Below are 26,707 nucleotides of genomic sequence, written 5' to 3'. Positions count from 1 at the left end.
CAAAACATCGATACAGAATACCAAACATTGCTTTACCCGCTGCTCTGACCACTCTGCATGGCAGCCTTCCCCCTCCCAACACAGAGCCTCTGGCGCCACAGAACCCAAGACATTTCCTTGTAAAAACGGAGAGAGCTCTTTTTTCGTCACCTAAACTTCTTAACCGGGGTTTTTCTTCCCCGTCCCCACGGCACGTTCTGGACCACTCGTGGCGCCTCCTTGACCGTCCGGGAGGAAGGCTACGATCATCCTCCTGCCACCCTGGCTACCAAACGTTTTAGAGGTAATCTGTGACAATTCCCAGGTAAAGGCCTTCTGCAGGGGGGTTTATGCTGCTGAACGTGGCTTGTCCAGCACCCAGAGAAGATCCCTTCGTGCACTTGCACAGCCGGGTGTTGGGGATGCCGCAGCTCTGCTGCCCTCGCACAGACCCGTAGCCTGCGTGAAGCAGCTGCTCTGGGCGGCTGCTTCCGCTTCCATTACAAGTGGTGGCAGGCACAACAGGCCTTGCAGAACGCGGCACCCGCTGTCACCAGCTATGGGGAGCTAACCAGTACCTCTTCGAGGGGTGCTGGTCACAAGCCCGGTCTGGCGGGCAGCTGAAACCTGCAGAAAGCAGAGCTCCAGGAACGGACGTGGCACAGCTCCCTGGGCACAAATATTGCGAGAGGGGCAGCTGTGATCTGCGTTTTGAGTCCTCCCTGGTCCTCCACCGTGATCGGTGCGGGTAGCCTGTGTGTTTTGAGCTGTCCCCCTTGTGTGTCATACAACGCAAATCAGAAACTGTGCTAGAGCAACTGTTCCTTTGTACGGTCTAAGGAAATCTGTTCAGACTTCCACGTGCCTTCCACACACGGATTTAGAAGAGTAGGTTGTTAAATGATAAATTGGTTCAGAGCAGTCATGATCTTATGGGGAAGAGTTAAAAAAAGATGTGCTTTGCTCAGCAAATTCATGCCAGAGCAGTTGATTATTTTCTCCTTCCATATGAAAATGTTTATGTGGGTTTTTTAATACTTTGAATTTGCAAATAGCTCATCAAGATAAATTTTACTTTTAGGTAGCATTGGCAGTCCCAGTCAAAACTCGCTAATTATCTCAGCCTCTCACACAGCATAGTGCATTTTTCCCTCAGGAAACCTCTCTCTCTTTTTCTGGCTTGAGAGAATGTAAGATTGTTTTATGGGAATTCAGAAATGCAGCTAAATGTTACCACTAGATGTCAGTAGCAATAAAGATGATTGACATGCTAAAGATGATTGAGGCTGCTAACGCTCGTGAAATGTAGGTCACTTTGTGACCGAGCAATTGATTTATCTCGCTCGCTGAAATAGTTAACGTGTTAGCTTTGTGGATTAATCAGTGAACAAACACTTGGGTTAAAACACTCGAGTTACTTGTCTTGGGGAATCTAAAGCCCAGCCAACTCACGTTTATCTTTGTTTTCTAGTTTACAAAATTTATTGGCCCAGTTTAACTGACTATACAAGCACAGTGATTTCCATTCTGCTCAGACAGCCACGTCTCTGCTGCCCGGAAGCACAGGACGAGCAGCTTTCCGTAAGATTTGCTCTATATCAAATTTAAATTACTGACCACCTGCCAGAGTTCAGCTGTGAATGTATTTTGGGGGGGGTGACCGCAGCCAAACATCCCCCGTGTCTGTGGCTTTGGTGCCCGAAGCGTGCTGGCAGCTCCAGGGGCCCCTTGCCAGAGGGAGCCCGATGACTTGGCCTGAGCGGATGGGGGCAGGTGAGATTAATTAGCTGTGCAGCTGACCTAATTGCGGGCTTGGCCAGCTAGTTCAGGAGTATTTCTCTGGGTTGTGAAATGGGTGGCAGATAAAACCTGGGCTGACTCCAAACTGAACCCATTTCAAAGCCTTAATGCGCTGGGACTTTAGTTTAAAAGAAACAACAAGGCTGTTGCCCTATGCTTTGTTTTACTCTCCACGGGGAGTCTTCTTTCACCTATACGCTGCTTCTAACGCTTGCTGTATGTATGTCATGGTAATGAATTTATTTCCCTATGGATTTTTCTCCTGTGTATTGAAATACGAATTTTCTTGTAATACCAGACTTTCTGATGTGTGTGTTTTTTTTTTTTTTAGGGAACCAAAAGATAAAATATTTGTGAGCTTTTTATCTTTGTATTTGAAATTCTTAAGCCAACCAGTAAAATGCACGTGAGGTTTCAGCAGTTCAAGACATCCTATGTAACGACAGAGTGTATTCCGCAGGGAATGACACCGCTCATTCCCCAGGTTTTTAAGATTGTTACAGCTGTTGTCCCGGAAGCGCGTTTGTTTATGACCACGGCTTTCGTGCAGGAAAGCCTGTTTTCTTGTTTGGTTTTCTTCCCTTTCCCCAGCTCAGCGTCCCATTTCTGCTGGTGGCCCTGACTGCAGTCAGCACGCAGCTGAAGCAGTCCGTACCTGCAGAGCCCCCGGGCTGCAGTGCTTACCGTCTGCCCAGCCCACAGCTCAGAATGAATCTGTGAATTTTTGTACATGTGGCACTTGATTTTCTAATCAATACTGTGAACTCTCGGGCCAGAATGAAAGATCTCACCCACGTGTAACAGGCACCTTAGTTAAAATACTTATAATGCTGGAAATTCCCAGATTTACTGTAATGGTACACAGCCACCCCTGGTCGATAACTGTGTCCTGTTAGCCTGTAAATTCTCTGCGTACTACAAAGTAATACTGGGTCGTGGTGTTTGGATTATTGAATGCTGATTTAATGCTGCCCTCTAGAGGCCATCTTTTTTTAAATGAAGAAACAAATGTGGTGCCACGAGGGGAAAACACTCCCCTCTGCCCCCAACAACAGTGCCCCTAATTGACAGCATACATCGGGATGGGCACGTCTTTTGTGTGGCTCTAAGGTTTGAATAGATCATTGTAGAACAGAAGCGCATACACATAGACTTTAATTTTTTTCCAAATCTTTCTTGGGAAATACCATCATATTCTCATGTCTTATTTTTTTTAATCCAATTGTTGCCCAGATAATTAATTAAAGGTGTTATGCAAATAGAAGTAGGTTACCAGCCAAGTTTCCATCTTAAAATGTTAGAGTGGAGGCTTTGAGTTATTTTCCTTACATACAACAGATTTGTTTTACAAAAATACTAACAATAAATGATAGAAATGTAAAACTAAAGTGTTCGCAAACCACTTATCTTGGACAAATTACGGATCTGTCTGAACTCCACTCAGTGAGTTTGGTTCCAAGTCACCAGGGTAGGAGCGGATCCGGTCCCACAGACCTCAGTAGGTGGCCAAGGGTGGAACAAAACCTCTGTGCCACTTGACCTCGTTTCAGGCCCCTAAGTTTTGCCTGGTATTTGTTGATGAGGTTAGTAGCACAGCCAGGCTTTCACATTGTTTAACCAGGAAGATTTTAAAGCGAGAGATGAAGTATTTTGATAGATTTCAAGAGGCCCAAGATACTTTAGCTTTGCGAGACAATCAGTGTAACATATACTGACCTGGGCAACCTTCCAGCACAACATTTATGTAAGAGCATTTCTTGGACCTGTTTGCAACGGTTTAAAAAAAGGTCTAGCAAATAAGGGAGAAAAGAGCATGCCCCTCCCGTCAAGTCTCGCTGTCAGTTACTGGAGTCGCCCGTGTTTTCGTGGCACTGCGGTGAACTGCCAGCAATGTGGCACAGTTTTTGCAGCTCTGTTCTGGGGCACCTATTGCACGCTGAAGCTAAGCAGTGAGTACACGGCCTGGATCTGTAAACTTAACAATTCCTTTTGTTGTTTTCATGTTCCTAAGTGAACCACTGCAACTTTCCCATATGCTTTTGTCATTAGATAGATGGTGCAACAAAAGGGATGTCTGACTGTTGTGTAATCTGCAGCTAAAGTAAGTGCTGAAAACCTGACACTTCGAAATGAATGGGAGGAGGACTTAATAGACTGGCGGACGCTATACTGCCCTAGAGAGCCGGGGGGGGGAAACCACAGGGAGGCTGGGAAACATGAATTTTCAATGCATAAGAAGTGGCGTTATTGACAGCAGAGTGGGATAACAAATACATTAGCATTTGCGGTTTTCCTATGTCTTAGGACAACAATCAATCCCTGTTCGCGAAGTTCTGGTACAAGTTGCCTCATAGCTGCTCAGCTCCGTGGAACAGTCAGCTAACTTGTATGTCTGTGGGTGGCTTCTTATATAATGCGGACGGTAACGGTTAACGTTAAAGTGGAGATGTCCCAAGTACCTGCAATACATTTCTGTGTAAATGATGCTAAGTGCACTTAGGTTTCTTGTACTGTTAAACACTGAATTGTATGCTTAGCTTTTAGAAGTGCATTTTACGTCACTTTCTGAAGAAGGTGCATATCAAATCTGCTTTTTTGCTATTAAATAAAAAAGTTAGGACCTCACTGAATTACTCAACGAATTTCCAAACCAGGTGGAAGAGAGAGTAAATTGCTATTAGCCAGAATGAGGGTTGCAGTCCTGCTGCATTTGCTGGGTAGTTTCGTAGATGGAATAATACCATTTTATAGACAATTCCATAGCATAGCAGCTTCTTGCATTACTATTTTGAGTTCATTTTTTACTCAACGTGATGAATGTTCAGCACAAAATAGCAGTCAAAACTGAAAGTCATCAGCTCTAATGCATTAAGTTCCTTTGGGCACATAGGTCTTTTCAAACTGGCAAGTACCCTGGCATTTAGGTACTGTTTCTGAAACACATAATTTGAGAAACTTTAATTGCTGGTATTTAAAATCTAAATGAAAATCTGACTTATTTGTATGCATCTTAGAAAAAAATACATGCAGTATGTGCTTTATCTGTCCTTATTTGTTTGAAGTTATGCTGATAAGGCTTAATCCTCTACCATGTTATACAGATACCCCTTATTTATGGCGAGTGGGTGCGTCACTTCAGTGAAGCTGTTCAGAAGAGTTAAGGCTATTTGCACGTGTGTGCAGTTAGGAAACAGTGAAAAGTAGTTTTGTTTGAATGTACTTACATGGTATTTTATACCAAGCTGACTACATCTCTGTAAAATGTATCACCTTTAAAAGTATAATCATATAGAGATATTAAAAATACAAAAAAAAATACTTAACATCTCTATTTGCAAAATTTTGCAATTTTTAATCATGTATGTGCCACAAAGTGTTCTATTTACTCACTTCTTTGGGGAACAGCTGCTTTTAAAATGAAGGCACCAATAACAGTATTCCTTATCCATTGTTTTAACGTGTTAAAATGGCATTAATTAGTACTGCATTGTGTATTTCTAGTTTAAAGCTGTAATGGACAGTACATTAGCTTGAAACCTCCAAAAACATTTTCTTGTGCTTTTTGTAATAAAAGCACAGACTAGATTTTCAAAGACGGTCTCTCTGTACAGGTTACTTTGACAGTTGTGTGAATATGTATGATGAACTCTGCATTTGTAACCGAGAATAAACCTTCAAAATTGTAAATGTTCAGGATGTTACTATAAATAGCTACAAAGTATCTTAACCAGACAAGAGTTCAAATAAAGATTAACGCCGTTATTAACACTTCCTCTGCTGTCTTTTGTTACTTAAAAACTGACCTATGCAACAACTGTTTTACTTCCTAAGTTTAACCTAATTTTAAGCGCACAGCCATTCGGTTCTGGATACTCCGTAATAACAAAAAGCTTAAATTGCTCGTATGTTTATCATATATACTTGCAACTAGAAATGTTTGGTGGCTACATTTAGCAAGTTGATCAAAATTACATTTTTTCTGGAGTCCTCTTAGCAGATGTCTTCAGTTTAAAACGAATGCAAATGAAATCTGGCATCTTTTAGAACTAAGTTCATGAACGCAGTCTGGGATACAACACCTGCGGTAGCAGAGGCCCGGACCCATCCCAGGACAGGACACCCCTTCTGGTTCTTTACCTTTGTATTTTTAAGAAATTCCAAACCAGATTGAACAGAGGACCATCGTTTTCCTTTTTAATCCTAACCCACTGCACACCCTAGGATGGGCTCTTCCACAGTCAGTCAGGACTGCTCATCTGGCACTGACCGAGCGCAGGACTACAACACTACACGGGTTTGTTTTCACTTTCGCTTAGAGTATGCAGTTAATTCAGTTGGAACACTACGCTACAGCCCCAAATTATTTTGGAATGTAAAAAAACTTCCTCACTGTGCAAGCCACTCAAAGGCAAGGGTGCTATGACAGCTCTAAGGCGCCTGAAGGGCCCTCAGAAACATTTTATTGCCTGCGAGGTGCCTGGTAACTAAACGGGCTCGGGTGCTGTATACTGGCACCAGTTTGCACTCCGGCCCCACACGGGCTGACAGCAGCCTTGCAGGATCCCGGCGGAGGCAGCCTCTCCCCTGGCCGTGCTACGGGACCTCCTGGTTGAAGCCACCACAAGAGAGGAGCGCAGCCTGGCAGGTGGAAGAGTCCGAAGGCGCTGGTGAGTTCCTTCCCTACCCTTCGTGAAAGCGGATAGCTAACGGCACCTTTTGGCTGGGGTTCAGGAGTGGGCGGGAGGCCAGGGGCTGCGCTCCCCCGCGGCAGGCTCAGTTACGGTGCCGTGACAGCAGCGCTGCTCCCACCCAATGCCCTGCTGTAGTACGATGTGGCAAGGAGCAGCACGCTGCCGACGGATCCACCAGGCACCCGAGCACAGCGCTGCCGGCTCCATGGCCCGCAGGGGGAGCGGCCGGGGCCGGGCTCCTTCCGGCCGGGGCCGCCCTGCGTGGGCAGCAGCAGCGGCACCGCCCCGGCAGCGAGGCGAGGAGAGCGGCCTCACGAGGGGAGAGCGGCCATGAGGCCGGCGCAGCGCTCCCGCCACGAGACCCTGGCCCTGCGGCAGCAGCTCATCGGGTAAGTGCTGCGGGTGGGCAGGCGCTGCTGCTCCCCGCCCGGGCCCCCTGCGCGCTCCCCGGGCCGCCTGACGTGGCTGCTTGGGGCTGCCTGACGTGGGCCTGGGCCCGGGCCTGCTCCGCCCTGGCTGGGAGCGGGGCAGTGAGCGTGGCACCGGGCGCTCGCGGCACCGGGCGCTCGTCCCTGCGCACGGCTGCAGCCGGGCGAGTTGGGCTGACCCCAAACGCTCAGATACTCCGGCTGCTCGCTGGCCAGGCAACGATTTGTGCTTCACCGGTGCTTTAGGTTTAAGCGAGCAACACCGAGGGGGTAAAGTCGGTGCTGATAGCCTCCAAAGCCTGGGTTTTGCTCGGGTTATTAGCCGTAATTACTGTTTCTCAAGGAAGAGAGGAGGTTATAAAACTAAAGCATAAAGTTCCCTTAAAACATGTCTGACACAGCACGCCTGGAACTGCTTATAAAGCAGTTCTTGTCCGTTTGGCCGAGAGCACTCCTGGCTCTAACCAAGGGAAGTGCTGGAGGCTCGGGGTGGTGCTGGAGCAGCGCCGTGCCCGTCCCTGCGCCCAGAGGGGGCTCTCCGGGGCCCGGCACCTCGTCCTTAAAAGCTCATCGGTCAGGAATCTTAGACACCAAAAACCTGAGAGAATCAGCATACATCTGCTCAACTTAATTCTAGTAAGTACAAGACTCACTTCCAGACTCTGAGTTACTTGCTTTCTTTCAAATGACTTTACGTTCTTAGTTTTGTAGAAAGCTACCAGCCATAGCAGCAAAACTATTTGGTTTTGACCACAGGAATTACCCCTTGCGTATCCAATAATCAGGGCTGCCTTAATCAGTAATGTTTTGTGACAATAAGAGGCAGGCTGGAAGTGTAAATGCTGAACTTGTATTTGAATTGAGAATTGTGCTAGTTGCACCAACCTGAAGAACACCATTTGTGTTTTTGTAGGCAATTTGCCCTGTTACTGGGAACAAAGACCCAGCCTCTCCAAATGCCTCTTTAGCACATGTTGAACTGTCAGGGTAACTTCACAAAAAAAAAAAAGAACTTGTTTTATCAACCTACTACCCGTTCACACAGAAAGTACAGGATTCCTGTAGGGACACTGAATTATTTTCTTATTTTAGCATTGTCTTTTTTCATTTGTTTGATAAATTTTTAAAAAATATATTTATCATCAAATTATTTCCCTTTTTGTTTAAGCAATCTTTACTAAACGAAGCAGTTGCCATTATCTTTCAGTGCCAATTATAACCCTGCGACTCTACTTGGGTAGATGCATTTCAATTTTAATTGTCAAATGCGTATCAGTGAAACAAAACAAGCTCACTTAATCAGGCCCAGCCTTATAGATAAAATCAAATCACTCAAGAACCACCTGCACCATACCATCTGGACAATCAGTACCTTTAGCAAGAAACAAGAACAGAGTAAAAATGGTAATAAGGTAAGACAGGCACCAAAGTTTCAAGAACAAGAAGGGCAGACAGTGTAGATGAGATGTAACTTCACAGGCAATTCCTGTGTGCTGTGCTTGGGAAGTCCTAGGGAAGGGGTTTCTGTTCTACAGTGTTTTTTCCCCTACAAGCCTAACAAAATTTGACTACTGAGTCAGAGCACAAAGGCTGTTCTCTTCCTATCCCCAGCTTTGTCTGGGGGGCCAGAAGTAAGATGACAGCATCTGCTGCTGCACTGGCGAAACGTCCTTCTCTTGAGTAACTGAACTGAAAATATTACTAGCGGAATAAACTGTGACTTGGGGAATATCACTAATGCTTATTTTGCTTTCTGATGCTCCACCACAGCTCTTCTTGCAAGCTGTTTTTTTCTCATGATCCAGTGAAGATTGTGAAGGCCAAAGGCCAGTACATGTATGACGAGAACGGAAGGCAATACCTTGACTGCATAAACAACGTTGCTCACGGTAAGTTCAAGTCCTGTTATTTGATACCGTATTTTCCTAAGCAGAACAAGGAACAATCAGTGCTTTTTACCTCTGTTCCTTTGTGTTAGGGTGAGAGGTTATTTAACCGAACAAGCAGAAGCAGCCCTTCTTGAGCCTATAGCCTGGGCAATTACTGGTCACATTTGAATCTGTGTGCACGAACACGATGCTTTCCAGACTTGCATGCCGTTCTGTTTTCACAGAAAGGTACTTATTTAAAGCATACAGAGCTTTGTACTTGAAAATGCAAGTCAAGCATCTAACTGTAAAACTTACAACTGATAGTTTGCTGTACTTGTAGAAGTTACTAAGGGGACTATCACGGGACCACTGCTCAGTGAGGTGTATTATTTGCATTTTATGAAGCAGCTGTTTTTCTTACAGTACTTTAAATTGTTTTAAAACGGTCAGTGCTGCCAGTAATATCCTAGTAGGGCTATAATGTGATTCCTTGATAGTAAAGTTTATCTGCATATATGCAAACTACTAAGCTATTCAAAATAGCAAATTGAACACTGTTCCATTATATATTATTTTCAGTATTCAACTACCAACCATGAAATAAAATAACAGGCAATTTAAAATTTTCTGAACCAAGAAAAAGAGTTTTTAATGAAGGCTTTCAAGGTGTACCAATGTTATCTTATGCTGATAATACCATTAACGTCCCACAGCTTAAATACGAACATCAGTGACAACAGCTCTGTACTGTTACAGGACGTAAGCATGAAGTCAGTTATGTGCTTGTTAATGATCACCGTGCATAACGCGGCAGAACCCTAAAACCCCTCTCCCCTCTCTTGCAGTTGGACATTGTCACCCTGATGTTGTAAAAGCAGCCCATGAGCAAAATCAATTGCTAAATACAAATTCTCGTTATCTTCACGACAACTTGGTTGATTATGCAAAGAGGCTCTCAGAAACACTACCTGAAAAGTTATGCACCTTCTATTTCTTGAATTCTGGGTAAGTCAGCTGTGTCAGACTTTACACCATTTTTACACTAGTTACATACACACAAGCGTAACACTTATCAAAAGTCAACTGCATGATCTGGAGTGGATGACTATAATACATATGTATTTTAAAAAGTGGCTTGAATTTTTTGTTTTGAAGAAACTGGTCACTTTTAGAACTGCTGTGCCTCTAACGTTCACATTCACCAAGCCTCTCCATCAGGTAACTGAACAAGTGTTTTATCTCAGAAGGGTTTTACTCTGTTTATAAGGCCTTGGACTACAAATAATTAATGTAAGGATTTACTGTATTAGTTTCCGGTCTGACTTGTTTTCTGAACTTGAATTTTTTTCTATCATCAAAATTCAATCTAATGATGCATATATCTTGGCTTGTGGGAGTTCCTGTATTCCCAAGCAACTCACAGTTTAAAATAAAATGAACTGTTTCCAAAGTCATTTCTGTAATACTGCTTTTTAAGATGGATTCTACTCTGTTGAGCAGACCTACCTACCGAGTGCAAAGCACTATGGATTACTAAGGGTGTGCCAATACTTCACATCTAGTTGTGTGTTCTCTGCAAGGGCGGTCAGAATTTTAAAATTCAACTATCCACAATGAAACATTTATCAAATTTTTCAATTTTAGATCTGAAGCTAATGATCTTGCTCTAAGAATGGCACGGCAGTACACAAAACATGAAGATGTTATAGTTTTAGATCAGTAAGTATGTTTTATTTACTGCGGGGTACAAGGCACAGTTCTGTGCTGGGGTCAGAGCATTACTGTTGCAGTAGGAAGGCTGCAGCTGGGAAGTTGGGAGAAGTAATGTTTCCCTGCTCAGTAGTTGTGAGACCACCTCTGAAGTAGTTAATGTTCAGGGAGGGCTTCTCCAGCACAGGGCAGACATCGCCATACTGAAGCAAGGCCAGCAGTGGCCTGCCACAGGGTAAGGAAGCTGTAGACTTAAATGTTTAGAAAAATTGGGTTTGTTCTGCCTTAGGAGGAAGCTAACAGATCTTACTGCGATCCAAAACTACCTCCTGGGAAGGCACAAAAATGTGAAGCCAGGTCTGAAGCTTCCTGGTGACAGGAAGAGACAAGGGCCATAAGCTGAATTCTGATGGGACATGGGAAAAAACCTTCCTACCGTGAGGGTGGTCAAATATTAGAACAGGATGGCCGGAGAGAGACTGAAAACTCCATCCTTGGAGGATATTCAGAAGCAGGCCAGACATGTCCACACCCGCAACTCTCTTAATACTGCTTGTGACTTAGACTGTTGTGATTCCAGTCACTGGCCCCAGGAGACCAACGACACGGAATACTGTCCCCCTGCATCCCTTATGTTCAGATGCTTTAAAAAAAATCCAACTACCCGTAAGCCAACTGACAGGGATCTCAGAGCAGGTCTCAGCTAAATGACTGTATTTGCACTAGGTGACACAGCCCATCTACTTTGTTTTAGCTGTCAGTAATGTTAATCCTAAAGAATTATTGATACTGAGGAAATTACTGCTTAGTTCTCCTGATTGTTTTTAAGTGCTTACCATGGACACCTGACATCCCTGATTGACATAAGCCCATATAAATTCCAAAATCTAGAAGGACAAAAGGAATGGGTCCATGTGGTATGTACCTATAGCTACTGACTACTTGTAAATTAAATCTTATGATATACTAAATATAGAATAATTTGATATATTAAATATAGAATACCCTGTTCCTTTGCTTAGGCTCCTGTTCCAGACACCTACAGAGGACTGTACAGAGAGGACCATGAAGATTCAGTAACAGCCTATGCTAATGAAGTGGAAAATATTATTGAGCAAGCACATAAGAAAGGCAGAAAGGTAAGTGTGGTTTCCTTAACCATTTGTCTTGCCTTGGAAATGAGCGCAGGTGATGGTCAGTGCCATTTGACAGCACTGAGCTAAGTGATATGGACTTATCGAAAAGAAAATCATGTAATAATAATGCAGTGACCATCTAATAATGCTAAGCTTGCTGTTAACTTGATTTCCACAAATTCCTCTATCGTGTGTTCAAACATTACATGGTACATATGTTTCAGATTGCTGCATTTTTTGCTGAATCCCTGCCAAGCGTTGGTGGTCAAATCATTCCACCAGCAGGCTATTTTCAGAAGGTTGCAGAGTAAGTGGCTGTTCATTATCTTCACTTTTATATTTTAAAATGTATCCTGTATAGAGGAATTCATCCATCTCCTGTAGCGTACAGCTTTACAAATAGAAAAAGGTGAACACTTACATTAAAAAGAGGCCTGTGCCAGGCAAAACTTGCATTCTAAGCACATGGTACAGACTTTAGACCTGCCCAAGTTTGCTTCCAAGAAGTTTGCAAAGCACTGCTTTCTGCATGTTCTAACAGTAATTATGTTCAGGCTCCCCTTAGACTATAATAAAAGCTGTTATATGTTACAGGCATGTGCGCAAGGCAGGCGGTGTATTTATTGCTGATGAAATTCAAGTCGGCTTTGGCAGGGTTGGCAAGCACTTTTGGGCATTCCAGCTTCAGGGAGAAGACTTTATACCTGATATCGTCACTATGGGGAAACCCATAGGAAATGGGCACCCGCTTGCCTGTGTAGCAACAACAAAACAAATTGCAGAAGCATTTGCAGCCACAGGAGTGGAGTATTTTAACACAGTAAGTAAAAAGCTGACCAAACTCTCCTTTTTAACATGAGCCCGACTAGTAGAATGAGATATTAATGCAACCTTTTTTTTTATATATTTTCATTACCCTATGCCATTTACTGTTTAATATTAATAACATCTTTCTAGTATATAACTTATTTACTGGCTCCATCAAATATCTATGTATCAGTATGCTCATTCTATCACTGAGGCTGCACCTTCAGTGACAAGATTGCATCTTCCTCCCCCTTCACCTGCTGTGTGTTCCTTTCCTGAATACAGTTTGGAGGAAACCCTGTTTCGTGTGCCATCGGATTAGCTGTTTTAGATGTGATAGAGAAAGAACACCTCCAGGCTCATGCCACAGAAGTAGGCAACTTCTTGATGAAGCTATTCAAGGAGCTGAAAACCAAGCATCTCATCATTGGTGATGTCAGGTATCTGTGCCTTATTTACAGCTTTGGCTGTTTTTTGTTGGTTTATCATGAACAATTCAATCCAAACTGATACAGTTTTTAAGAGACTCATCATATCTTTGCTTTCAGCAAAAAATCAAGAACCTACTGTGTATTAGATTAAATCAAACTTGAGCTAAGCAACAGTCCAATATACTTGACCACTCTAGGCCAGTATTGCTTTATGGATTTCCATGCTAAAATAGCTCACTCTCCTGTTTAAACTTTTAAGTGCACATTTAAGTGTACAAAGAAAAATCATAAGTTGGATAAGAAATATATTCATCATGTATCTGCTCAGAAGGGTAGCACATTACTAGCCTGTACTGTAATACTACACTTCTGCAAAACAGCAATACCATTTCTATCACTAGCCAACAGCCAGCCTGTAGTTTCCGTGCCATTAAAGTTTGGTCTCACAAAAGCCCTTCTTGATCCTTTAGTTCACTTGCAGTTCCTTCTTATTACATAGATTCACCCTTTATTGACCATTTCTATTTCTTTCAAAGGGGTTCTGGCTTATTCATTGGAGTGGACTTGATTAAAGATCAAGCAGAAAGGACCCCAGCCACAGCAGAAGCAGAGTATCTAATAACAAGGTATGTGGGACAACCATGTGGTTCCTCGCTGTGCTAGGCAAGCACAACATTTAAAAGGAGCCTGGCACTCTGCAGTTGCTAAAGTATAGCCAACTGGAAGAAAAAGACACCAGTCAGTGCAGACAAGCATTGTCTGGGCAGCCAGCGTATCAATGCTTTTGAGTTTTTCACAACTACATGCAAAGGTGAACGTAATTATTTGTTATTCCTCTTTCCAGGCTTAAGGAAGAATATATTCTACTGAGTACAGATGGGCCAGGAAGAAATGTACTTAAATTCAAGCCCCCGATGTGCTTCAATATGGAAGATGCAAAACTCGTTGTGGACACAATTGACAGGCTACTAACAGGTACTACAGACCAGAAAACTGCCTTATAGTGGTTGCTGTTGGACTGAGCAGCTGAGCCTGCTTTCCAAAAGTCCTGAAACAAAGCCAAGGTGGTGTAGGCACTGAACACCTAGGAAAACAGTCACTCAAAGTTTAGTCTTCACTTCCAAATTACTCCATTTTAAAAGTTCCCCAAGAAAACTGTTTACTCCACAGATGCATATGCCACCTTTTAAAAGCATTTTGCTCTGGCACAGGTTAGTGTTTACTCATCTGAGCAAGGGGAATTGTGAAAGTTAAACTTCATTCTTGAAAGCCATCATATTGATGCATTTGACACTCAGCTTTTTGTACAACTTGTGTGCATTCATTGTTAACTAAGTTAGACAAAAACTTGTCTCAGCCACGAGTTTAAGTTCTTGCTTTTTGTCCCTCTAGATATGGAAGAGCAACGTCTGAACCAGGACAAAACATCCACTTGTTCTACCTAAGCAGGTATTTATTTATATTCACTCCTTACACTATTATTTAAAAGCTAAGGGTTCTAAGGTTAGCTTCACAGGCACTGCCACTGGCAGTAGATCAGGACTAAGTTTTCTCAGACATGCTTTTACTTGAAATTAGTTTACAGATATTTTTGGCAGTCTGGAAGCATGGACTTGACTGGGATGTATCTGGCATTCACAGCTACCTTCTGTTAGTCTGACACCTCTGGAAAACACTGTGTATTCACTTGTTTTCAAACTAGGTCCAACATCTCAGAAAGGCCTACCCCGAGCACAGCTCTTATGACAGTTGCTCAGTGCCTTTTGCCTCCAGGCAGAAGCTGGCTCAGCTTCATACAGCGTGCAGTTACAGTCAGATGGATAACCACTTCTCAGCAAGTCTTCCGTAGCTGCCCTTAAGAACATGTGCTGCAGCACTGTATGCTCTACATGCCACCACTGGGGATCCTCCACTTAAGCCAACAGTTTCATGAAGAGCTATAAGCAGTACTTTTACAGCCTTAGCTCCCATTTCATGTAACATTTGAGTTTAAAATACTGCCTTTGGTTTTCTTGAGCATTTTTTTTTTTAACTACACAGAATCATTTCAGGTCTGTGGCTGATGCATCACAATTAAGCATCAACTTTACCCCATACCCAGAGGTTTGTAGGCATAAGACAAAACCCTGTTCAGCTTTTCAAACCTTGCAGGTCCTGGTATCTGTTGTGGCCCTTCTATAGTTTGCTTAGAGAACATCCAGCTGCTACTCCTTTTATCACACCCTCATGAGAAGTGAACACTTAGTTAACACCTTGGTAACACCATTTTGTTAACACCACTTTGGTACACCTGGCACTTCCTGAGCCTACTCCAACCAAAAGACTTGTTTTTAACCAAGTACCCAATGAAGCTCTAGGTACCTGGGTATGAATGTAATCTATGTGATGAGTGCTGGTCTCAAGCACCATACCAGAGTCACACTGCTACGGCCCTACATGCTAAGGAAATGGATGCAGTTCAGTGCAATAGCATAGCAGGCACAAGAAAAATGTGTTAGTATTTTATTTAGCAAATTAATGGAAAGACATACAGCTGTTAGTACTATGTATTCTTGAGAACAGAAAGATTACTCACAGTACCAGTTTAACTTAGAAGCCTAACAACTTAGCGTGCTTGTCCACAATCTAAACTAAGCAAGAAAAGTGTTTTTCTACAAGAAACCAAGAACGGAAAAAGCCTCTTACTAAGTACCAGTATTACACTTACATACAATGTAAGTGAAAATGAGGCAATGAAATAATTTCTTTTAATGATGCATTTACAAGGAAACATTTTTCCCCCCACAGGTTTCAAACATTGTTCAAGATCTACTACTAAGAAGTATTATTCTACCATGAAAATGCATGTTTAATCTTCATCCTAGCATGTCGTAGACCAGATAAGTTAACCTTTAATTTTTTTGTTATCTTGCTATTAAGCAAAAGCTTTAGGAGAAATAAATTTTATAAGAGCTTGTTTCAACTGTGGCAGTTGTGTGGAATCAGCTTTTATTTAACAAAAAAATCTAAAACAGCTTACAGTAGCTACTAGGAATATATTCCTTTATAAACTATGTTTTCAGAACTCATGCTCTTTTAGGTTTATGCCTGTTTAAAAACTAAGGTGAGTCAATTGGTTATTTTTGTTATCTACAGCTACCTATAGAAACACCATTCTAGCTGCCTTTGCCAGGCACCTCTGACCAGTTTCAGCAGGCAGCTCCATGCTAATGAGGTCCTCCTAGTACATACTCAACAAGAGGTCTCAATGAGCAAATTAAGCCAAGAACTTCAGCCCCAAACTCTTAACACCAAATGCATGAGGAACAGACAGCTGAGGGTCACAGCTCCCAGGGCTGTTCTTAGGAAATACTTTGTCCTCAAGAACTATCTGAGCAGGATTAGTAAATCAGCAGTATGTTACAGCCATAAGGAACAGCCTTGTGTACAAGCCCTTGCTTTCACCAGGCAGTTAGCTATTCTTTGCATCAAAACCTTTTCATGCAAAGAAGGGAAAGCCAGCGCTTCATTTAAGTGCTAGTATCCCCAGTTTGTGCTTAAGGCCACATCACCTGTAAAGGAAGCATTACTTGAGGACCTACTTCCAAACAGCACCAATGTAACAGCCAGCTGACAAGCTACTGCTAACACACTAGCCAGAAACACTGCAGCAGTAAGTCCTGGCACAACACTACGCAAATCCCCCTCTACAGGGCAAACCATCTGCTAGGAAAAAATTCTGCTAACCCTTCCAAAAGAGAAGTAGAAGGATGGAACAGAATAAAGCACTTCATTTTTCCATCTTCAAGAGTAATACTTCTGAATACTGTACTCATTTAATTGTCTGTAGTTTTAGATTTTATAGCTGGGCATTGTTACATACTCCAATAGCAGAGCTATCATGCCCACTATATGATTTTAAATCTGCTTCAATTTTCTTTATACTCAAGATTTCTCCTTAACCCATCAAAAGTCTTACAGACTTTAGTTTGTTTCCAGAGACAACCAGCAGGGAGCAGCATATTACAGTCCCTGCAGGAATAGCTGCTTGCCTTATGAGAAAGTGAACATATCACTAACATTTGTTTTTTTCTTAGTTACTTGATTTGGTTGCACTTCTGGTTTGTTTGTTCAAACCATACAATAAAAAATTATCAGCCTTAAAAGTAATATCAAACCAGTTACTGCAGCAAAGATTAGAAGTTTACTCTGCACAGCAGCACTTACAATTTGGATTATTTTTAAATTTAAGATTGTGACTCCTCTGCAGCAAGACAGGCAAATCAGTTATGTAGAAGTAGTGATAAACTACTCAAAGGAAAGCATCTCTCAAATCGGTCATTTATGTCTAGAAATAAGGCTGCATCACTAGCAGCAGCTTTGTTGTTTTTCCTCCCACAGCACAGCTTCAGTAGAAGTTCTAAAGAACTGTGTTTTTTTGGGGTACACAGTAAGACTGCAAAACTCAGACTCTGCATTGATAATTTAATGTCCATCTAGCCTGTCTTTCATGACAGGTATACATATTATTGAGAACTTGTAGGAATCTCTCAGACTCAAGACACTGAAACACGAAGGAAGTACAGCTAGCTTCTTGCATAGCTCTTGTGCCTCCTCCTGCAAAGCTGCCTAGACTGCCAAGCCCTACCTGAAACCTATGCCTCTGGCTCCTCCCACAGAGCCTTACAACGCAGGCATTACTAGTTATGCTGAGCCTCTCTGCTTGCCTAGAACATGAGCCAACAGCACAGCCTCCCCAGCAGCTGGGGAATTCCACCCAAGTTCTCTTCCATAACCTCCAGGCAGAAGTGACTGCAGTATAGCTGCCACTTAACTGCAAGCAAACACAGCTACCTACCAATACAGCCCTGTAGTTCCAAGATTAAAAGCATTAAGCCCAGCTCTCCATCTACCAAAGTACTGCCATGAGCTAAGTTCTGGAACAACACACCTGTTTTACTAATACATGAGCTGAAGAATGGCACAAGACACTAGATTACGCCTTTTTTATTTCAAAAGCTAGGATAGCTTCAATATCCATGTCATGGTGAATCAGAACACATGTAAAATACCTTACAATACATTAGATTCCAAAAAGGTACCAAAAAGTACAGTAAAATTAACACTTCCATTACAGGAAATGTATGACACAAAAACAATACAAAATAAAAAGGTGGAAAGTGACACTGGTTCCCTAAGATGCATCTCTTTCTGTACAACTGGAGTAATGCAGAGTCCATAGTTAACTCCAAGAGGCAGTCCCTAGATGCAGAGCTGCAGCTTTAAGCAGACCCTCAAAATCAGTTTCAGTTTAACCTATTAATAAAATCATTAATTAATATCTTCAGCAAAGCTGAAATTTACACACCACACTGTCTAGACAACTAGTTATCTGTAAGTATTAAACATGTAAAACATTTGCAGGGAGCTCTTCCAAGTAAGATGCACATTTAACAGGCCATAGAAATTTATTGTAAAGTTAAATTTGGTACAGAACTGAAATCTCCATCTACAGCATTGTATACAAAACCTATGCAGTCATTTTCCAAAAGAGACCATGCCACTGCATACCTGAATAAGTTTGATCAATATGGCTTGTAGTTATTCTGATGGCCACCACGCCTTGGTGTCTTCCCATAATTTGCACTGCCTTGACCTATGAACAAGACAACAAATGCATTAAACTGCTAATTAGTTACGCTTGCTTATACCCAATACAGTTCTCTTTACTTACTGTAATCATAGCCTGGTCCATATCCATAATACCCATATCCTGAATAATCATAGCCTCCATAGCCACCATAACCTTGCTGATAGCCGTATCCTTGATTCCCATAACCCTGGTTCCAGTAATTGCCATAACCTTGATTCCAATTTTGACTTTGAGCTATAGAAGGGAAAACCATCCACAAAATCCCATTTTAGTACACACAACTTATTTTGAATGTGTCCATACTAAAGCAGTGCGTGTAGTACTTACCACCGCCTCTTCCACCTCTGCCTCTTCCTCCATAGCTACCTCTTCCTCCACCACTACTGAACTGCTGCTGCTGGTATACTTCTTTTGGCTGTGCTACCTTTATCTCGCACTGAAAATGAAGAACAAGGAGGAGTGTGTAGATTGTCTCAGAGCAGCATTGCCCAAACCTAGCCACCCAGGGAAGCCAGCGGTTATCCTAGAGGCTAAGGAGATGTATGTGCTGTGCTCCCTGTCACACGACCAAGACAACTGCATATCCAGGAGCATCTGATTTATGGCACCGCCTGGGCAAAGGTAAGCCACTATCAGCAATTCAAAGCAGGCCACTGCTTTCAGAGTACTTCATGCCGCCCGTTCCCCACCATCAGCTTCCCCACAGAAGAGGTGGGGAGGTCACCTGAGCACAGCCACTACCGCTCCTGCAGGGGCCACAAGGCTGCCCTGCATCCTGCAGGACCTCTCAGGCTAAGGTGCTCTGCTGGCCTGCTTCGCCTGAGCTGCACTGACTGAGGAGCTACCAAGAAAGCTGAGAAATAAGCCAGAGTGAGTTCCCCTGGCAGCCTTCATACACCCTACAGACAGGGTCCGTGTTGGGCTGTAAAGTACACTTAACTCTTAAAATTACCTATCGAATTATAAGATTAGGTGAAAATAACCAGAATTGCCATGTCCAAGACTGGTTCCCAAGCTCCAGCTCAAGCTGTCAGCCAGCTTCTACTTCCTGAATCTGCGCATGGTAAGACATGAAAGCTCCTGCTCCTGGGAAAGGAACTATTCCCTGCAATGGTACCTGAGTAAACCCAGCTTGGAGTTCTTCACACAGGATCTTGCTTTAAGGTAACGTGCTATTTTTATTATTACTATGACAAAACAAGCCATAGTTGCAAGATACACAAATATGATTTCTCTGCTCCTTGCACACACGACCCTTCCCCTCTCCTGACAAACTTTATTGCTTACTACACTGTCCGGCAAACAATGAACAGGTAGGTGCTTATCAAAAGTTTACCCTGTACTGTGTGTTAAGTCCAGTCTTAAACTAAGAGCAGCCCAAGTAGTGACTGCATGAAGCAGTGTAAAAGATTCAACAGGGCAGGCTTTGAAGTTACTACATGGTTGGCACTGGACACAGCAAAGAGGGACACCTGCCAGCCAGCAAACATCCTTTGCCTCCAGTCCTTCTCACTAGCTTAACACCTGAAGCTGCATTAGCTCCTGCCACAGATGAGCACTGTCAGCTGCTCAGAGCATCTCACACCACTGTTAGAGCAGGTCACACAACCAGCAGGCCAGGTTTGAGGGTCAGCATACATCTGCTCTCTGGTTCCTGCAGCAGTACCAGTAAGCCCTGCATTTATGCAGTTACTCCATGCAGAAAGAAGAGAACTGGTCTGCTCAAATGGCTTGTATCACCATACTGATATATAAACAAGCCAGTTTTTCTGTGTGTTTAAGTAACACAATTAGATCCTTTGCCTATAAAAGCCCCTACAACACAGCAAGCATTAAAGCCACAAATACTGGCAAAGAACCTTTGTAGGCTCTGTGACTGAACATATACCAAAAAAGTTATGGTAAATTGCAAGCTGGCCTTATTGTACTTTGGGTACTCTGAAAGCAGAAATCTACAGTATCATTTTCAGAGTAAGGATGTAGTGGTATTATGCTTAAGAACTTAGTCAAAAATTTACAAATCCAAAGTTTTTACCTTGCTTCCACTGACGTTATGGAATTTCTTCTCCAAAACCTTCTTCACTGGATCTTCTTCCTTGAAAGTGATGAACACAAACCCCCTCCTTTTGTTGGTCTTTGGATCCATTGGAAGTTCAATTGCTTCAATCTGAAGACATGAAATACCGTTTTTAGACTTGTATTTTAGCAGAACAGTTGAGTACATTGCATTGGGGACAGTAAGGCTGAAAGTAAGTTTTGTATCTATGCATATTGTGCAACGAAGTTGCACGAATCTTCCTATAGGAAGATCAGCTTTCAAACCAGAGGCTTTGACTGTACAAATCTTAAAAGGCACTTCTAAGATAAATATTATGGTTTGTTACAGGTAAACTTTCTAATTAGCCATGTAAGCAACTAGTGCAACATGTGCCTTCCTCGCTTTCAAGATGGGTAACCTCTGGATCAATTGTAAAAGCCTTGATTACTTCTAAAGTTAACATTTTGCAACTTGCAAATTATTAGTCAAACAGCAACTGTAGACTATGCTGTGTTCCACTGTTTAGTAAGATAACATTACACACCTCTCCAAACTCTCCAAAGTATTCCCTGATTTTCTCTTCTGTGGCTTCAGGGTTAAGTCCCCCAACAAAGATTTTCTTCACTGGATCCTTTTTCATTGCCATGGCCTTCTTGGGGTCAATTAGTCGTCCATCTAGCCTGTGTTCTTTCTGTTCCAGAACCTGAAACATAGTTTGATAAGATTAGCTCAAGCTGAAAAGTTTCCCTATAAGTTAAGAATCTTAAAAAAAATGAAGCTTAAATTCACCTTTTCAACACTGCCAGGTTCTTTGAAGAGAATAAATCCAAAGCCTCTGGATCTTCCTGTGTTGGGGTCCATCTTTATCGTGCAGTCGGTTACCTCACCAAACTTGGTGAAGTAATCTTTCAAGTCTTTTTTGCTTGTATCCCAACTGAGGCCGCCAACGAACATTTTCCTGAAATTTCAAAGAGAAGAGCTATTTAGACTCAGGAAGTACTACAGAAAAGCACATGCAGCAAGATGCACAGACTGGTGCACAACTCAGCAGCATTGTCAGAAACAGGGCCAAGTGCTTAAGATTAAACACTTCTGCATCTTGTCAAAACCTAATTCTACAGGAGTGTACAACGTGGTTTGTCTTCCCTCCTCTTTGAAGGAGTTACACAGAGCACCCTTATGACATGCCATAAGAAACAGTAAAGGTGGCCTAATGTATTCCTTACCAGTGACTTACATTCCTCCAACATGATTCTGCTTTTTGCAACAAAGCAGTATTGATTACCAATTACTGCCAGTTCAGTTTTTGGAAAGAAACTGGGGTCATTTCTCATGCTTTGAAAGCACTCAGGCTAGAAAAGGGCATCAAAAGCAAAATACTGAAGACCTCTTATGATTTGGACAAATGGCTGTAAAAATGTTAGTCCCAAGAACAGCCCCCAGAATTTAACCGGACAACTACAACCCCTAAGAACAGCCTCCTACAGGAGATGGGACTTTGGACCTGCCTCAACAAGTACGCTGTGCACTTCTTCCTGTTTAGGTACTGAATCTAGTTCTACCTCACCAGTACTACACCACTCAACTAGCCTTCCTTTTCCTGAAGGGCCACAATACAGCACTTCTCTACCCACTTGCCCACACAGGACAGCTCCAAAGCATCACAAAGAACTAGAAACAAATGAAGTCCAATGCAGAACTGAAGCTAACAAGCAAAACTAAGATCTGTCAATAAGGTACTTATCAAATACCTCACTTCCAATGAAAGCATTAATAATGTGACTGTATTTTCTATTTTCAGAGTTTCCAAGGTAACAAACTAAGCTTTTGAAAGCATTTGAGCCTTTTTACTTAACTATAGACTAAAGCAGTTTAAGTTGTCATTGCTGTGTTTACAGGCAACCTAGATCTGGCACTAGAAGCCAGCAGCACTTTAGAAACTAGACTACCACTACATAAAATCGGTTTTTGGTGTTAAAGTGTAACTGTGACTTGCTGAAGCCAGCATCCATTGATGCTCTAAAGGCAACATGATTAAAAAACCTTTAAGTGCTCTGTTTTCTAGGTTCTTTGCCTTGAACTGGATGGAACCATAACCTTCGTAGGCGCAGTCATTTTTCAGATCAAGCCCTGCTCTCTCAAGTGCAGCATGGTACAGAAGACCCAAGCAAAGTCCGTGTGCTTCTCACAGCCATTAAAAAATAGGCCCTAAAGAAAAAGCCCTACAAATTTTACAAAGCCTTTCAATAACAGGTAAAAGTTAACTTCATGGCTTCATGCACATCAGAATAGCTGACCATGCAGGACTGCTATAATCTGCAGACTTTTTCGATAGCATACCCTGGAACCATTAAACACACAGAATGGATCCACAGAAATTCAAAGTTTGTGAGGACAACAGCATTTTGTCCTCAGGAAGCTTTAGCTGCTTTATGCCCAACAGACAGGGCTATGGTAGACAGGCAGACATTGCCACATGCTAAACTCATCTTTTACCACAGGAATAGATACTACACTTTGTGATTTACAATCCTTTGGTTTTTTTAAGTTATCATGATCAACACCTACATGTATATAAATACCACAGTGTACAGCCTTTGAAATTAAGACCAATTTCCTAGTATTTAGTTTCCCCTTCAGAGGCCACACAAACCAGAAAATTGCGCTCTTTAAGGTATAGTTATTTTCTTCCCCCTCCTCAGCATATCAACACAGATAAATCAAAGCACGTTTCAGCTGTTAACAAAACTGTGTCAGTGTCCTGAACTCTGCCTTGGACCAGTCTGCAGGTTTAAATTTTCACATAGTTCAATCCCTGACAATAACTGCTTTTCTTAGGAATTTTAGTTCACATCGATTTGGGGTTGAAAACTTGTTACCTCCTGCGCAACAAAGAAGACAAGACACTAACAACCACCATGAGGGCAGAACACTAAAGATGTATAAAGAAAACACACATTGTAGATGTGGTTCTTAATCTTTCAACAGTGGAAAAGGCACATCCAGCCCTAGGTAACAGGAAACTTGTATAAGTTTTACTCCTTTCCTTAGAGCCTAAATCTATTATGCTATGGTGGCTTCAGCTCGCTGTTAGCCTCAGGGAGCTGACCCCCTGATCAGGCCCAGTGACAACAAAGGAAGTTCCAACGAAATACACGGACAGAGAGGATCACAAAGACCCTCTTCGGAAACAGGCTGCAGTTTTCAAGTCGAGCATGGATATTCATAAAAATAAGAAACTGACAAACTACAAAGGTAAATAAATTAATCTTAAAGCTGAAATCCAACAAAGCCACCGAGACTCCTCCACAAATCGCTCCTAAGCAATGAGCAGTTTTCTGACAATGCTGCCAAGTAGTACACCAAAACCGCTCTTCCTTCCCCAAACGTATCGCACATCACCTCGGCCACGCCGTTTTTCCCTCACCCACTCCAAAAATGCTTAAGACTACCACGGCTACCTCCCAAGCGCGAGTTATTATTTTTGGAGGCGTTACACAAAGCGTGCTCGTGTTTACACCAACGGCGAGGCTCATCCATGCGGCCCCCGGCAAGTTGGAAGCAGCCCACCCCCCTCCGCCAAAAACCAACTCCCCCCGTCCTCTCCTTCCCTTAAACAGGCCCGAGGAGGAGAGGAAAACGCGGGCCGGGAGGCGAGCCGAGCTCAATCCCCTTCCATTTTCCAGCGGGAGCAGGCGAGCAGCGCGCTCCCCGCCCCTCCCCCAGCCACCACATGGCGCCAACAAAAGGCAGCTCCAGAACAAAGGAAGCGCTGCTGCTGCTGCGAGTGCTGCTGCTGCTGCTAGCGCTGCTCGTGCTGCTGCAGGGCCGCGGCTCGCCCCAGCGCTCCGCACCGGGGCCTCAACCCCCCATCCCCCCGGCCGGGCACCGCCGAGCCCCGCAGCGGGCCCGGCTCCCGCCCGCCTCCCGGGGCCCTGCCGGCGCCTCCTTACCCCGCGTCCTCCTCGTTCTTGCTGGCGTTGATCTGGTCGCCTTCGGCCCCGTTCTGGCTGGCGGCCGCCCCCGCCGTTCCCGCCGCCGCTCCGGCTGCCGCCGCCGTTGTGGTCGCCGCCGCTGCCGTTGCTGCCGCCGCCGCCGAGCCCGCTGCTGCTGCCGCCGCTGCCGCCGCCGGGGCCCCGCCGGTGTCGGCTTGCTGCTGCTGCTGCTGCTCCCCCCCGGCGCTCTCGGCCGCTTCGTGCCCGTTCTGGGTGGCGCCGGCGGCGGCCGCCAACTGCTGCTCCGCTTCGGACATGCTGCCCCGGCCGCTGAGGCGAGAGGCGCCTGCAAGAGACGGGCGGAGCGGACGGGCGGTCAGCGGGCGGCTCCCCACGGCCTGCCCCCCCCCCGCCAGGCCGGGCCGGTCTGATCCGGTCCTCGCCCCTCCCCCCCCGCCCCAGAGGCCCGTACTCACTTTAAAACCCGCTCGCGATAAAATCCGGGCCGGCCGGAATCGGATTAAAATCCCCCCTAGCCCGCCGAGAGCCGCCCGCCGTGCTCCGCCGTCCCCTCCCCGCGGCGCTCCGCTGCTCCGCGCCGCCGCCTCCTTCCCCCCGCGACACGTCCCCGCCGGCCCGCAGCCCCAACGCGTGGCCGCCTTTATAGCGCCGGAGCCCCGGGCACATCGCAACAAGGCGCCTCGTCGTTGGCCTCCGCGGCTCGTCACTCGCGGGAGGCTGCGGGTTCTGATTGGTTTGGCGGCGCGCGGCGGGCGGGGAGGGAAGCGGTTGGCGAATGGCCGCCCGCGGCACTGGGCTGAGGGGGGAAGGCGCGCGAGGGGCCTCGCGCCTCGGCTCCCCCCGAGGGGACCGCGAGGTGCCCGGCGCCTCCCCGCTGCCTCAGGGACTCGCTCGGGGTTTTCCCCTCGGCCGGTTGCGCTGCTGCCGGCCGGGCTCTCGGCTGTGATGTGGCACAACCGGGGCTCTCAGCTCTCAGCCCAGGCCTCGGCGCTTTGGCCCAGGCGGGGCTGGGTGAGGGGGGCAGCGCTCCGTGCGGGTCCGCCGCAGGTTGCTGCGCGGTGTGGGGTCCTGGCGGCTCTCGTCACAGGGGCAGAGCTCGGGGTTGGGATAGACAGGCACAGCTTGCAGCCACGTCTTTAAAAAGGAAAAATTATGCCCTTTGCTTGAGGGCTAGAAGTAACGATTATTTCCTAACTCTCTGTAGTAATGAATGCGTGTGCTATAAGGGTGCTCTGCCCTCTCAAATATCTCCCCTGGCTCTACTTGGGTACTAACACCCATTATTACAAGTCAGAAAAAATGCACGTAGCTAACAATATAGCGAGGCATTTTTTTGTTAGGCAGCCTAGTCTAGGATCCAGGCTGTCCTTCAGCAAACTGCTTTTAGAGCATCTTTTATCCTCTACAAGATTTGTTTTCTAAAGTAGCAACTCAGTAAAGTTAGCATAGACTATGCTATGTGTGATTTTATAACCTTTGTAGCTGTACAAGCAGCAGATCGCTAAAGATGAGCACAAAATAAAATCAACGGAGTATGTTTGGATTAAGGGCTCGATCCACTTTTTTAAAGTTAAAAACAGCCCACTGCCTCGGGCTATGAGCCAGACCTCTTAAGGGAAAGGAGAGGGGAGAAAAAAAAAAGGAAATCATACTTAGTGTTATAATATCATATGAAAAATAGCCCTCTGCTACAGTCAAGAATTTGAAGCCACTCGTTTGTTATGGTGCTGTGGCTTGCCACAAGAGCCATTTTAACTGGTCCAAGCTGCTTTGGGTTCCCATGCACACGCGCAGCAAGACTGTCATCATATTTGTTACTGGAATTGCAGGGTTTTTTGCATATAATTTCTAGAGTTTAAATCGTTGGACATAATGGCTATTTGATTTTGTAAATCCTTTTTTCCTCAAATGTTTACTGCCCACAAACTGAAAAATATTAAAGCAGTCTAAAAACGTGATCAACATGAGTAATTTCAAGAATGTAAGAGCATAGTATAATAACTGATGTGTGATTTGTCAGCCAGGTGCTCTATTCATGAAGGATATTAATTTGTAAATATTCTGCTACACTTTCAGCCCAAGCTATAATAGCTCGGAATTTTATCTTTAGAGATGTTTATCTCAACCTAGTCTGTTGACAGAGTAGGGCAGGCTACGGACAAGCCCTACAACTAGCTGTTAAGGCTAAAGTTTGTGAATGAACGTCATATGAGGTCAGGTCCAGTTAC

General features: G+C 44.3%; 2 protein-coding genes across 11 annotated transcripts in view; one reads left to right on the top strand and one right to left on the bottom strand.

The window, feature by feature from the left end:
* HNRNPAB (heterogeneous nuclear ribonucleoprotein A/B) overlaps window positions 1–25,100 on the bottom strand; it is a 29,670-nt gene extending 4,570 nt beyond the window's left edge. For 3 of the 10 annotated variants that reach the window (XM_080555081.1, XM_080555076.1, XM_080555080.1), the window contains exons 1-8: window positions 24,935–25,100; window positions 24,477–24,804; window positions 21,313–21,481; window positions 21,068–21,226; window positions 20,521–20,652; window positions 18,813–18,921; window positions 18,567–18,719; window positions 18,404–18,488 (exon numbers count right to left, since the gene is read on the bottom strand). In XM_080555081.1, coding sequence (XP_080411207.1) covers window positions 18,418–18,488; window positions 18,567–18,719; window positions 18,813–18,921; window positions 20,521–20,652; window positions 21,068–21,226; window positions 21,313–21,481; window positions 24,477–24,775 — 1,092 coding nt within the window. In that variant the 5' untranslated portion in view covers window positions 24,776–24,804; window positions 24,935–25,100 and the 3' untranslated portion in view covers window positions 18,404–18,417. Of the gene's footprint in view, window positions 1–17,824; window positions 18,489–18,566; window positions 18,720–18,812; window positions 18,922–20,520; window positions 20,653–21,067; window positions 21,227–21,312; window positions 21,482–24,476; window positions 24,805–24,934 lie in introns of those variants that run through there. The other 7 variants (XM_080555077.1, XM_080555082.1, XM_080555085.1 and 4 more) reach the window with 5 other exon arrangements.
* PHYKPL (5-phosphohydroxy-L-lysine phospho-lyase) lies at window positions 4–15,823 on the top strand. The gene is made up of 13 exons (XM_080555067.1): window positions 4–6,859; window positions 8,669–8,787; window positions 9,615–9,774; window positions 10,414–10,488; window positions 11,309–11,396; window positions 11,502–11,618; window positions 11,840–11,922; window positions 12,210–12,435; window positions 12,708–12,862; window positions 13,390–13,479; window positions 13,698–13,828; window positions 14,246–14,302; window positions 15,641–15,823. Exons 1-12 carry the CDS (start codon window positions 6,801–6,803, stop codon window positions 14,296–14,298), a joined length of 1,356 nt encoding a protein of 451 aa, XP_080411193.1. The 5' UTR covers window positions 4–6,800; the 3' UTR covers window positions 14,299–14,302; window positions 15,641–15,823.
* Window positions 25,101–26,707: the final 1,607 nt, after the last annotated feature.

Source organism: Anser brachyrhynchus (genome assembly GCF_964034855.1).
Source record: "Anser brachyrhynchus genome assembly, chromosome: 14".
Taxonomy (NCBI): domain Eukaryota; kingdom Metazoa; phylum Chordata; class Aves; order Anseriformes; family Anatidae; genus Anser; species Anser brachyrhynchus.
The sequence above is the reverse complement of the archived record's forward strand: the minus strand, read 5'-3'. Positions and strand labels throughout refer to the sequence as shown.

Bases quoted from the DNA above. Each gene is read 5' to 3' on its own strand.
- PHYKPL (XM_080555067.1), top strand. From the start codon at position 6,801: ATGAGGCCGGCGCAGCGCTCCCGCCACGAGACCCTGGCCCTGCGGCAG. The intron at 11,619-11,839 runs GTAAGTGTGGTT...CATATGTTTCAG, and splicing joins CACATAAGAAAGGCAGAAAG to ATTGCTGCATTTTTTGCTGA. The intron at 12,863-13,389 runs GTATCTGTGCCT...TTTCTTTCAAAG, and splicing joins CTCATCATTGGTGATGTCAG to GGGTTCTGGCTTATTCATTG.